At 50.8% G+C, this 13,091-nt stretch overlaps 1 protein-coding gene across 1 annotated transcript; it reads left to right on the forward strand.

The window, feature by feature from the left end:
- Positions 1-10,424: 10,424 nt before the first annotated feature.
- On the forward strand, positions 10,425-12,077 carry lratd1 (LRAT domain containing 1). The gene is made up of 2 exons (XM_028967986.1): positions 10,425-10,528; positions 11,149-12,077. Exon 2 carries the CDS (start codon positions 11,159-11,161, stop codon positions 11,873-11,875), a length of 717 nt encoding a protein of 238 aa, XP_028823819.1. The 5' UTR covers positions 10,425-10,528; positions 11,149-11,158; the 3' UTR covers positions 11,876-12,077.
- The last annotated feature ends 1,014 nt before the right edge of the window (positions 12,078-13,091 follow it).

The raw sequence follows: 13,091 nt of genomic DNA on the forward strand, positions 1-13,091 counted from the left end.
ACATGGGGAGCTGAGGACGGACGCAGAATTTGAACGTGTGGACCGAACGCGCCTGTTTACTGTCATGGTTGTTTAGCGGAGCTTGGTGGGCCTGAATGCAGGCTGAGAACCGGGTTCCGCCGGGGCAGGCGTCGGCGCTCGTGGATCCAAGGCTGCATAAATCTGCCGGGAGATTATTGACCATGAGCAGAGGCAGAAACGTGGCAGCGGAGCCCATCCGTCCATCAACGTCCAAGCGTCTCGCTCGCGCTCTGTACTCCTCTATTTCTGTGCTGTGGGCCATAAGTAACGGGCTCGCTCATAATTAGTGCTAATGGGCCCTGGTTGGATGGATGAATGGCATCTGTTCATGGAATGGAGGACGACGTGAAGAAGCGTGTGAATGGAGAAGAAGGGCTGATTAGGTCACTAATCATGATTCCGTGAAAATGTCCTGTTTTTCTCCACATGAACTGAGATTCTCAGACAGCAGCTCAGGAGCTCGGCAGGAACCCGTGGCCCCGCTGCCACGTCCCGCTCGCCCCCGTGACCCCGTGTCCGCTGCTTTTGTGCCATTAACAGGATGCTTCTTCTCTCCTGCCGCCCCGACCCTCACCCCATCACAGCGCCGAGTCTCCCGGGCGACAGGGTGAACTCGTGATGGATTATGGATGAGGGCGGTGAGCAACTTTCCCGAGTTTGGAAGGTGTGGGAAGTGTATTCCAGCAGCATAACGTACAGTGTGTGTGAGTGTGTGACACACACTGTAAACCACTGTATCAACCAATAATAAAGCAGCGCCCAGTTGGATGGGCGGAGCCTCTAATATTGGCCCATCCCAGAATGTAATCAGGGCCTTCATCATCCAATCATCCATCCATCAAAATTCCAGGTGAGGACAGGATGAACACACACACACACACACACACACACACACACATATGAATATGATGGCAGGTAAAGGATGAGAACGTTTGAGTTCTTCTTCTCCCCCGCCTCGCTCCCTCGCTCCCCCGCCTGGGTCGGGCGTAATTGCAGGAGCACAATGGTGGAGTCATCTCCGACTTCTTCTCACCACACGCTTGGCTGATCCTGAATGTGAGTGGGGTAGGAGGGGGGTAATTAGCTGTAATTATCTCTGATCTTCTGGAGGAAGACGGATGCAGATTCAGTTGCAGGTTAAAGGTGTTCAGATGTTCACCATGAACTTCATAACTGTCTCCGGAAGTTCTCTTTCCTTCTAACACACACACACACGATTTCAGAATCCAGCGATTGGGGTGCATGTGGGAGGATGAGTTCATTGTCAGACGTATGTGGTAAAAACAGCCAGTTCTGGATCTTAATTACGGAGCGTCTTCTACGTATCGGTTTAACTACTTTACTTGGTGAGTTAGGGAACGTTGCAGAAAGTCTGAAAATATGTTACCACAGACTTGAAGAGATGTTCTGAGAACTTCATCATTCTCAATAGTATGAATTTGTAATCATGTGTGCACATCTGAGCATTTTGCTGCAGGGTTGGATGACAGACATGGAGAAAAGCTCTCCACAACATGAACATAGAGGTCCTGTCACTTCTTCGATGGCCACGCCCCAATTCGTTTCCAGCATTTACCAGACGTCCTTATCCAGAGCTACTTACGATCAGTAGTTACAGGGACAGTCCCCCCCTGGAGACACTCAGGGTTAAGTATCCTGCTCAGGGACACGATGGTAGTAAGTGGGGTTTGAACCTGGGTGCTAGTAGCCCAGTGGGTAACGTGCTCGCCTATGAACCAGAAGACCCGGGTTTGAATCCCACTTACTACCATCGTGTCCCTGAGCAAGACACTTAACCCTGAGTGTCTCCGGGGGGGACTGTCCCTGTAACTACTGACTGTAAGTCGCTCTGGATAAGGGCGTCTGGTAAATGCTGTAAATGTAAATGTAAACCTGGGTCTTCTGGTTTATAGGTGAGTGTGTTACCCACTAGGTTCCTACCACCAAACTTCCAATTCACAGATTATGGTTATTACTGATTGGTTAAGTATGAAGTACATCTCAACTCCAGATCCCTACAGTGGAGGAACCTGGGAACTTATCTGGTAACCGACGTACAACTGTACTATTCTGATAACTACACACACACACACACACACACACACACACGTTACATATGCAGAGCAGAGTGAGCGAGTGATCACGTATTTGCTGTGACAGCAGTGAATGGTTCGACTCGGTGTGGGTGACAAGAGGGAAATACAGTAATGACACAGGCACAGATGGAGAAATGTAATATAACACACACACACGCACACACACACACACACACACACACACAGGCGCAGTTAACCAGCTCAGCCTCCCTCAGACAGCAGATTTTCGGGGACATTACAGATGCTAATGTCGCCAAATAGAATCCATTTTAATACGACTCCGTCCTGCCGCCTCCTCCCACGTACACCAGGGACATTTATTCCCTCCACCTCCCACTTCCCACCTCAATCTCCCCCTAATTTCCCGCACGCCATCCGTCTCCCTGTCCCCCTGCACGGGGACCAGGGCTGCAGCTGCATGCAGGTCGTGGTGCGGAGCAGCGGGGGAATTGAAGAGAGACGGGAGACGCAGGTCCAACCTGCAGAGTTCAGCACCGCGGACAGCTCCTCGGATCCATCACACACACCAGCTAATCATTTCTACCACAACGCAGAACAGAGGAGCTGAAGACAAAGAGCTCTTCCTCAAATGATCGGCTGGAAATGTCAGAAGAGAGGGAGAGAGAGGAAGAACAGAGCAACCGAGATATGGTGCCACAGGGTCGAATTGCTGAGTTCATTTGGAGATAATGATATTAAACTCTATAATTAAGAACCTCCAGATAAAATATGCAAACAAAAACATGTCTAAAGGCAAGAACGCACACACACACACACACACACACACACACACACACATCACATCAAGGCCGTTCCAGTAAAAGGCAGGAGCTGGCGCTGCGCTGCTGTACGTGAAGTGAAGTGAAGTGTAGAGCCGCTCTGCTCGGTTCATGAAGGATTCTGGCTGCGTAGCAGATCCCCCAGATCCTGCACCCCCATTTACTCCACTTATTATTAGTAAATCACAATACCGTCTAGTTCATGATTCTTCAACCTGGTCAAATCTCTCTCTCTCTCTCACACACACACACACGCACGCACATACACACTAATTCACACACACACTCACACACACATAGAGGGTAGGGTTTTGTGTGACGGCCAAGCTTCTGTCCTACTTTCTGAGTCCATCTGAACTTCCAAAGTCAGACTGTAAATTACTGACACACTGCAGCAGCTCCATCATCACCACGACCTTCATCACCATGACATCATCATCATCACCGTCACACACCCTCCCTCCACCCACATCACAGACACACACACACACACATTTGAGCTGGGAGGCCACACAGCAAGTGAACGGGCCACCACATCACATGCTTTCATACTTGGTTGAGCCCAATCAAGAGGGTCTGTCTGCAATGTTGAGATTTTACCCAGAATACCTCAGTCACACCACCTGATATCTCACACACACACACACACACACACACGTCATGTCCTGAGACATTACTCCTCTCTTCTTTCATCTTGATCATCTTAATCCATGAAATCTCATGTAATCATATACAAAGAATTGTAAAAAATGGCTCAAAATGGAGAAAACTGTGGCTCTCCAGGTCACTGCTGAGGAGTCTGAACAACGAACTAAATTCTGTAAATCCGAAATGTGGATAATCCGTGTAAAGAACGGATAAAAGCAGGAACTCCGGGGAGCTGCTGGCCTTCTTGTTTTCAGCTCACATGAGGTACGTCATGTGACCCCTCCCTCATGCAGCCACAAAGGAAGAAAATCCAACCAGAACCTGGGTTCTCACCTGACAACTTCCAGAACGTTCTGCATGATCCTTCCTGTGGGCCGCAGATGGTGGTTCAGCCTATTTATGTTGCTGGGTCTTTTGAAACAGGAGATTGCAAAACAAGAGGAATAAGAGGAGGAACTATCTACCCAAACAGGTCTTTTGTTGGTGTGTAATTTTTTTCTGACACCTAGAACAAAATGTAAAAAGGAGAGGAGACTGTAGGCATGACTGACAGCTCTGACACACCCTACTTCCTCAATCTGGACAATTTAATCCCCCCCTGACAATACATGACAAAACCATCTCCTTTTCTCCTTCATTTCCCTCCAGTCTCTACACTCCTATCCATGTATGTAAACCTGGCCACGCCCACTACATGCAGGTTATCAAGCGATTTAATCCCAGCGAACATGACCACGCCCACTACCAACACCAACATGCAGGTTATCAAGCGATTTAATCCCAGCGAACGTGACCACGCCCACTACCATCACCAACATGCAGGTTATCAGGCGCTTTAATTCCAGTCAACATGACCACGCCCACTACCAACACCAACATGCAGGTTATCAGGCGCTTTAATTCCTAGTGAACGTGACACTACGCCCACTACCAACAAACCAACATGCAGGGTTATCAGGCGCTTTAATTCCTAGTGAACGTGACCACGCCCACTACCAACACCAACATGCAGGTTATCAGGCGCTTCCAGTAACATGACCACGCCACTACCAACACCAACATGCAGGTTATCAGGCGCTTCCTAGTGAACGTGACCACGCCCACTACCAACACCAACACGCAGGTTATCAGGCGCTTTAATTCCTAGTCAACATGACCACGCCCACTACCAACACCGATATGCAGGTTATCAGGTGATTTAATCCCAGCGAACGTGACCACGCCCACTACCAACACCAACATGCAGGTTATCAGGCGCTTTAATTCCAGTAAACATAACCACGCCCACTACCAACACCAACATGCAGGTTATCAGGCGCTTTAAATCCTAGTGAACGTGACCACGCCCACTACCAACACCAACATGCAGGTTATCAGGCGCTTTAATTCCAGCCAACGTGACCACGCCCACTACCAACACCAACATGCAGGTTATCAGGCGCTTTAATTCCTAGTGAACGTGACCACCCCACTACCGACACCAACATGCAGGTTATCAGGCGCTTTAATTCCTAGTCAACGTGACCACGCCCACTACCCGACACCAACATGCAGGTTATCAGGCGCTTTAATTCCTAGTCAAACGTGACCACGCCCACTACCAACACCACATGCAGGTTATCAGGCCTTTAATTCCTAGTGAACGTGACCACGCCCACTACCAACACCAACATGCAGGTTTATCAGGCACTTTAATTCCTAGTCAACGTGACCACGCCACTACCAACACCAAACATGCAGGTTATCAGGGGCGCTTTAATTCCTAGTGAACGTGACCACGCCCAACTACCGACACCAACACGCAGGTTATCAGGCGCTTTAATTCCTAGTCAACGTGACCAACGCCCACATCCAACACCAACATGCAGGTTATCAGGCGTTTAATTCCAGCGAACGTGACCACGCCCACTACCAACACCAACATGCAGGTTATCAGGCGCTTTAATTCCAGTCAACGTGACCACGCCCACTACCAACACCAACATGCAGGTCATCAGGCGCTTTAATTCCTAGTGAACGTGACCACGCCCACTACCGACACCAACACGCAGGTTATCAGGTGCTTTAATTCCTAGTCAACGTGACCACGCCCACTACCAACACCAACATGCAGGTTATCAGGCGCTTTAATTCCTAGTGAACGTGACCACGCCCACTACCGACACCAACATGCAGGTTATCAGGCGCTTTAATTCCAGCCAACGTGACCACGCCCACTACCAACACCAACATGCAGGTTATCAGACGCTTTAATTCCAGCAAACGTGACCACGCCCACTACCGACACCAACATGCAGGTTATCAGGCGCTTTAATTCCTAGTGAACGTGACCACGCCCACTACCAACACCAACATGCAGGTTATCAGGCACTTTAATTCCTAGTCAACGTGACCACGCCCACTACCAACACCAACATGCAGGTTATCAGGCGCTTTAATTCCAGTAAACATGACCACGCCCACTACCAACACCAACATGCAGATTATCAGGTGCTTTAATTCCTAGTGAACGTGACCACGCCCACTACCGACACCAACACGCAGGTTATCAGGCGCTTTAATTCCTAGTCAACGTGACCACGCCCACTACCAACACCAACATGCAGGTTATCAGGCGTTTAATTCCAGCGAACGTGACCACGCCCACTACCAACACCAACATGCAGGTTATCAGGCGCTTTAATTCCAGTCAACGTGACCACGCCCACTACCAACACCAACATGCAGGTTATCAGGCGTTTAATTCCAGCGAACGTGACCACGCCCACTACCAACACCAACATGCAGGTTATCAGGCGCTTTAATTCCTAGTGAACGTGACCACGCCCACTACCAACACCAACATGCAGGTTATCAGGGCGCTTTAATATTCCAGTTACATTTACATTTACAGCATTTACCAGACGCCCTTATCCAGAGTGACTTACAGTCAGTAGTAACAGGGACAGTCCCCCCCCTGGAGACACTCAGGGTTAAGTGTCTTGCTCAGGGACACAATGGTAGTAAGTGGGATTTGAACCTGGGTCTCCTGGTTCATAGGCGAGTGTGTTACCCACTAGGTTACTACCACCCCCAGTTAACGTGACCACGCCCACTGCAGTCGGTTTCTGTGCCCTTTTCGTAACCTTAGAACTGATAAAGAGTCCAGTTACCGTCCATATTCCAAATGGAATGAGGAGGAGAGAAAAGGGAAATGTGTATCTCATGTGCTCCATGTTGCTGTGAGAGTGAGATTAGAGGTTCTTAAAATGTTCTGCTGTAATGCATTATGTACGGCGCAGCCTCCCCCTTCACTGCAGCCGTGACATGACACAATATGGCGCTCTGATCCTGCACTTGCCGTGCAGCAGGAAGCCATTCAAGGCTCTGACAGTTGCACAATTACCAGCATATTTACATACTGAGGTGCACAATGCGCCGAGCACTTAGAGAAAACCCCCGAGGGCCCGAAACACCTCACAGCACTCCAGAGGCGGCGGGAAAACACACACCAAAGAGACTGAAGCACCCCAGGGCGGGCGGCCAGGGACGAGGAGCACACAGGAACCCCACGCCAGCTAAAGAAGAGGAAGAACGTTCATCTCCACACCTAATTTAACAGACAGAAACAAGACTGAACACGTGGTGGAACGTGTCGAGCGCCGCCCACACCAGACTTCACCGCTGGAGCAGCATGACAAATTGACACCTCTGTGAGATTTCCCACACCTACAACCTTCTTCCTCCATCTCCTACTGCCTCTTCATCTCCTCTCTTCTTCTCTCATCTTCTGTGGATTACATTCAACATCCAACAGAAGAGGCAACCATCCAAGCTGCAGGAATGGCCTCAGTAACACGACCAGAGAAGCAAGATTGTTCTCCAGCAGGTTACCAGTGGCACCGTATAAATGTGGTAACTGGGTCAGCTGGGCAGTGTTATAGCCTGACCAATAGGAACAATGAACCAGATCTGCCCCTCTGTTAAAGGCACTGAGATGCAGTTCCTCATGGTGTACTAGTCCAGCTGGATCTTCTCTTTCAAGCAGCTACTAATGTTGTTGTTGAAATGTTTGTATCTACTGATGTTGAGGACCAAGCAACACTCCTTCACTACTAACACCAACATCATCACCACCAACACACCTTCACCTTGATGCTAAAGATGGGGTGAATTTAGGAGTAAATGTGATGTTCGCAGATCTATAAAATAACCCCTTAAACAACAGGCCATAAAGACCATCCATACCTATTACAACACACACACACACACACACAGCACCACAACTGCAGCCCATTTCAAACAGTAATTGGATCTGCTGCTGGCTAGTAATCACCGACTAAATCACCACCAGCACCACCGCTTCATTAGTGCCTGTGGAATACATACAGCAGAGAGGGTACGGGTGGTACGAGAACCACTGGAAACAGTGTGTGTGTGTGTGTGTGTGTGTGTGAGAGAGAAGAATATCATTTCGGTACACTGTACTGTAGATTATTAGTGGCTCTACCAAATGCCTCCAGGACTCAGAGCCGGGGCTCAAGTCCCATGATACTGTGTGTGAATGTGTGTGTGTGTGTGTGTGGTGTGTGTGTGTTGGGGGGGGCCCGGCCCCTGCTACATATCAAGCTGTCTGACAGGACCTCTGAATGACCTTGTGCTATGGAATTCCTCACCTACTAAAGCTCTGCAGGTGTACCGTGCAGGATATGATGTAGAATGTAAGTGCAGGTAAATGTAAAGCGTCACACACACACACACCAGAAAAGAACACTTTCTGCACTAGCTCTGCATGGTCCATGTTTTGACATGTTTCAGATTGGCGTGAACTCTGCCCCCGGTGGCCCGGTTTGGTATCGTAACAACGCGCCGCAGGAGCTGGCATCCTGCGCGGCGAAACATTATCAGCGAGAAGCAGAAACTCCTCGCCAGACATCTTCAAAGATGCCGAGATCAAGGAGCAGCAGAAGGCCTGTCTGAGGTGTTCTCCAGGGTCCCGGTCCCGAGGGACCCCTGCCCGAGAGTTTTTATTTCAGCCAGCAGTGCACAGCTGCCCAGGACCACCAGAGATGACTTGTTGGCACAATAAGGCATTAGCGGCTCTACACTGTTAGCATTAGCTTTGGGCGCAGTGTTTACTGCACGAATATGGAAGCACCAGTTTTCTGCAACAAACGGGGCAAATCTTTGCTGAGGGCAAATAAATCTTGGAACCAGAAACCAGAGTGTTGACTTACTGCGACCCAGCAGCACTTCCGCCAATGATGTTGAGCGGTCTCGTCAAAATGTCAGATTTGCTCCGTACTTTCTGAAATCTGTCCCCCACCAGGACAGTTGGGGAGATTTTGGGGTGGACGCCACTGTCCTCCATTCCTGAGCAGGACTGTCCATACCCTCACTGACAATCCAACCTCAGCAAACTTCACCTCAAACAAGTAAGCAACCCACAAGGCTGGCAAGGCTCTTTACCAAATGTTCCCTCAGAAGCACAGATTGCACCACAGATTGGACTGTGGACCGCCTCTCCATGTCTCCGACGATTTCTTCATCTCAGTTCAACACCCTCTGTCTCGCCCAGCCTTCCTGGGCCGTCTCTGTTCCAGAGACTTCAGGTTAATGACATTTTGCTCCAGGCTGAATCATCAAACCCGCTCATCAAGCCATCATTTTCCGGACTGACTGGTAGAATCTGGCAGATAGTCACCAAACTCTGAACTACTGAAACGAAAAATCACAACACAAACAGTCCTGCGGGTCTGCATACCCATCATGCTCTTCTTCACCAATCTTCTGACAAGGGGACTTCTAACAATGACGAAATCAGCAGGACCCCAGACAGCTTCAAATCACCATTCTGTCCTCCACCACCTCCACCACTCACTAATCTCTAGTCCGATATCTCCTCTTCCTGCTGAGCACCCACTGCTCCATACACAACACAACCTTTTATTTCTTAAGCAACTGCACGTCTCAGTGACCTTTTGACTCTCCCCGGACATTTGGACCTCATTGATTGACAAGGCAGTTCTCAACCACAGAACTTCTGGTCCAGATCAGTCTGATGGCAGACCCATGGTTCATATAATCCCTCCTACAACATTCCTTGGCGGGAATAGATGTCCTGATCCCACCAAGTCTGTGCCGGGGTTCCACAAGGCTCAGTACTGGGGTGGTAGTAGCCTAGTGGGTAACACACTCGCCTATGAACCAGAAGACCCAGGTTCAAATCCCACTTACTACCATCGTGTCCCTGAGCAAGACACTTAACCATGAGTGTCTCCAGGGGGAACTGTCCCTGTAAATACTGACTGTAACCCTGAGTGTCTCCAGGGGAGGACTGTCCCTGTAACTACTGACTGTAACCCTGAGTGTCTCCAGGGGGGGACTGTCCCTGACTGTAAGGTGCACTGGGTTAATCTCACGATGGACTCTTCACCCTCCACACCCAATAATGCAGATGTCATGACTGATGACCAACTACTGAATAAGTGGCATCAGAACCAAGGTCACCGAGCTCCTGGTACTGATAATGGTCCAGAATGCAGAGGTCCACCTGCCAAACTCCACTACTCTCCTGCAGAGAGAATTTCATCTCTGCACTGACCTACCTGAAGACGTCCACTCCACCCAGAGCACTGCACTAGCAGCCACCATCAGAACAGCACACACACACACACACACACAGTGGTGCAGCAACTCATCTTACACACCGACAGTGCCCGGTGTGTGTGTGTTAAACGCGGTGTGTGTGAGGGCAGAACTGTGTGAGCGTTGCCCCTCCCCCCAGGAATTAATGAGACGCCTCCACCAATAGCAACCAAGTGGGCGGGTCAATATCCGACCGGGGCGTGGTCTGCGAGTGTACTTATAGCGACGGAGCGCGCGGAGCGCAGAGTCCGCGGCGAACGCGAGGACGGAGTCCGGACGCAGACGCACGCACGCACGCGGTCACGGACGCACGGCGGCGCTCCGATGGACGGAACATCCTGAGGGGGACGCGCCAAGGTGGGTTCTGTCTCTCTCTCTCCTCGCATGATGCTGAGATTGTGTACGTCGATTACGCGTTGATGCGGCGTGTACCTGCTTTACTTCTCTCTCTCTCTCTCTATCCCTATCTATACCTCTCTCTCTCTGTCCCTCTCTCTATATATATATATACCTCTCTCTCTCTCTCTCTCTCTCTATATATATATATATATATATATATATATATATGTCCCTCTCTCTATATATATATACCTCTCTCACTCTCTGTATACCTCTCTCTCTATACCTCTTCTCTCTATCCCTCTCTCTCTCTCTGTCCATCTCTCTCTCTTAACCTCTCTGTGTCCCCCTCTCTCTTTATATACCTCTTATATACCTCTCTCACTCTCTATACCTCTCTAACTCTCCATCTCTCTCTATACCTCTTTCTCTCTATCCCTCTCTCTCTCTCTCTCTCTCTCTCTCTCTCTCTCTATATATATATATATATATATATATATATATATATATATACCTCTCTCTCTGTCCCTCTCTCTCTCTACCTATCTATCTATACCGCTCTCTCTCTATACCTCGCTCTGTCAAAATATATATATATATATATATACCTCTCTCTCTCTCTCTCACTCTCTGTATAGCTGCTTATTGATGGGAAACCAACTGGACCGGATCACGCATGTGAGCTACAGCGAGCTGCCCACCGGGGACCCGGCGGGTCTGGAGAAGGAGGAGCTGCGGGTGGGCGTGGCCTACTTCTTCTCGGACGAGGAGGAGGAGCCTGAGGACGCGTACCAGGACGAGGTGGAGTACTCCGCCTTCTGCCGCCAGGACTGCATCTTCTCCCAGCGGCGCGGGGGCGAGGACCTGCGCGTGCACGCGCCCGGGTCCCTGCTGGCCATGTGCCAGCCGGGCGACCTGCTGGAGCTGGTGGCCCGCGCGCAGCCGCCGCACTGGGCCATCTACGTCCGCGACGACCAGGTCATCCACCTGCACCAGGGCCAGATCCGCATGGACAGCCTGCGCGACGTCAGCGGCGGCCGCCCGGGCAGGATAGTCAACCACCGGTACCGGTACCGGCCGCTGCCGCCGGACCTGGTCCTGCAGAACGCCCGCGGCCACCTGGGCCTCAGCAGCCCGGACGTGTGCTGGACCAACTCGGAGAGCTTCGCCGCCTGGTGCCGCTTCGGGAAACGGGAGTTTAAGGCGGGCGGCGAGGCGCCGTGCGGCCAGCAGCGGTACTGCCTGAAGGTCCGAGTCCGGGACGGGGCCGCGCACACGCGGGTCTTCCGCAGCCTGGACGCGCTGATCCGGGAGCGGCGCCGGGTGGATGCGGGCGGGGTCCCGGAGGAGGAGGAGCAGGACTGAGCTCCGCCGAACCGATGCCATGAAAAGTCACCTTGTACCTTTAAAGACCGATAAGACACACAGATCTGCACTTTGACCTCGTCGCCTCGACGTTGATTTTATGCAGCTCATCACCCCCACGACACCTCCTCCGCCACGCCCTCCTGCGGAGTCCAGATCTGTTTCCACCTCTATTCATCTCAATAAACGAGACAGCCAACCAGTCGATCTTCTTTCCCTTATTTCCTAAAAACGCACACACCATCATCGTCATCCTCATCCTCAGTAGCTCCACGTCCCCACACGCACTGGACTGTTGATGTCTGGGATAAAAGGTTGAAAATGGGGGTGACCAGACATCTTCAGCTCTGGTGTGGTGATGGCCTGTTCAGGACTTCTCTCTCTCTCTCCCACACACACACTTGACTGCTCTGACCTGTGTGTTTGTCGGCTGAAGGCTTTGTTCCGTCAGTCGGTTCTTCTCGCGTTCCTCCCTGCAGGAGAGTCTGGTTCAGCCGGAACATCCGGACCTAGTGCCAGGTCAAAGGTCAGCTTTCTGTTAGGATCTTGAGCGTCTGGATGACTGTGAGAGAAGGCAGGGCAGATCAGTTCATTAACGCTGGTAGAGGTCCAGCGTTCTTCCTGCTCCTTGTTCCTCTGGTTAATGGCAAAGCTGCAGCGCTGTAAGGATGTAAATATTCATGTCGTGTCTCAGGTATTACTGTCGTTTTGTTGGAAGGGGTCACCGTGGTAAAGTTGACCTGGTGACCTGGCCCCTGGTGACCTGAGATGCTGGATGTGTAGAAATGTGTCTTGGTGGGGACGTGAGGGGTCATTTACAGCGTGAACAGTTCACCTGGAACCCTAAATGACGGTTGCATTTTTGCATTAGGTTATATTATGAGGTGTGTGTGTGTGTGTGTGTGTGTGTGTGTGTGTGTGTGTATTAGAGTAAAGATCTGTGGGTGTCAGAAAGCTGTTTTCAGTTAGAAGCTTGTTACACACACACAGCTTCTATGTAAATGCAGCTGAAGTAACCGGGGGACCCGGTTCTGACGGTGACGCCGCTGTAACGGTCGCTTGTGTTCGGGCGTGTTGTGTGGGATGAGGGACGTTTTGTGACTAAGACCTGAGAACAGAACAAGTCCACACAGGTGAAATCCACACGGAACCCCGTCTGGCTGGTCTGCTGGGTGTAGTCTGAAGTCAGGATCAGGCCTAGTGGGCAGGGAAGCGG

This window comes from Denticeps clupeoides, unplaced genomic scaffold, assembly GCF_900700375.1.
Source record: "Denticeps clupeoides unplaced genomic scaffold, fDenClu1.1, whole genome shotgun sequence".
Taxonomy (NCBI): domain Eukaryota; kingdom Metazoa; phylum Chordata; class Actinopteri; order Clupeiformes; family Denticipitidae; genus Denticeps; species Denticeps clupeoides.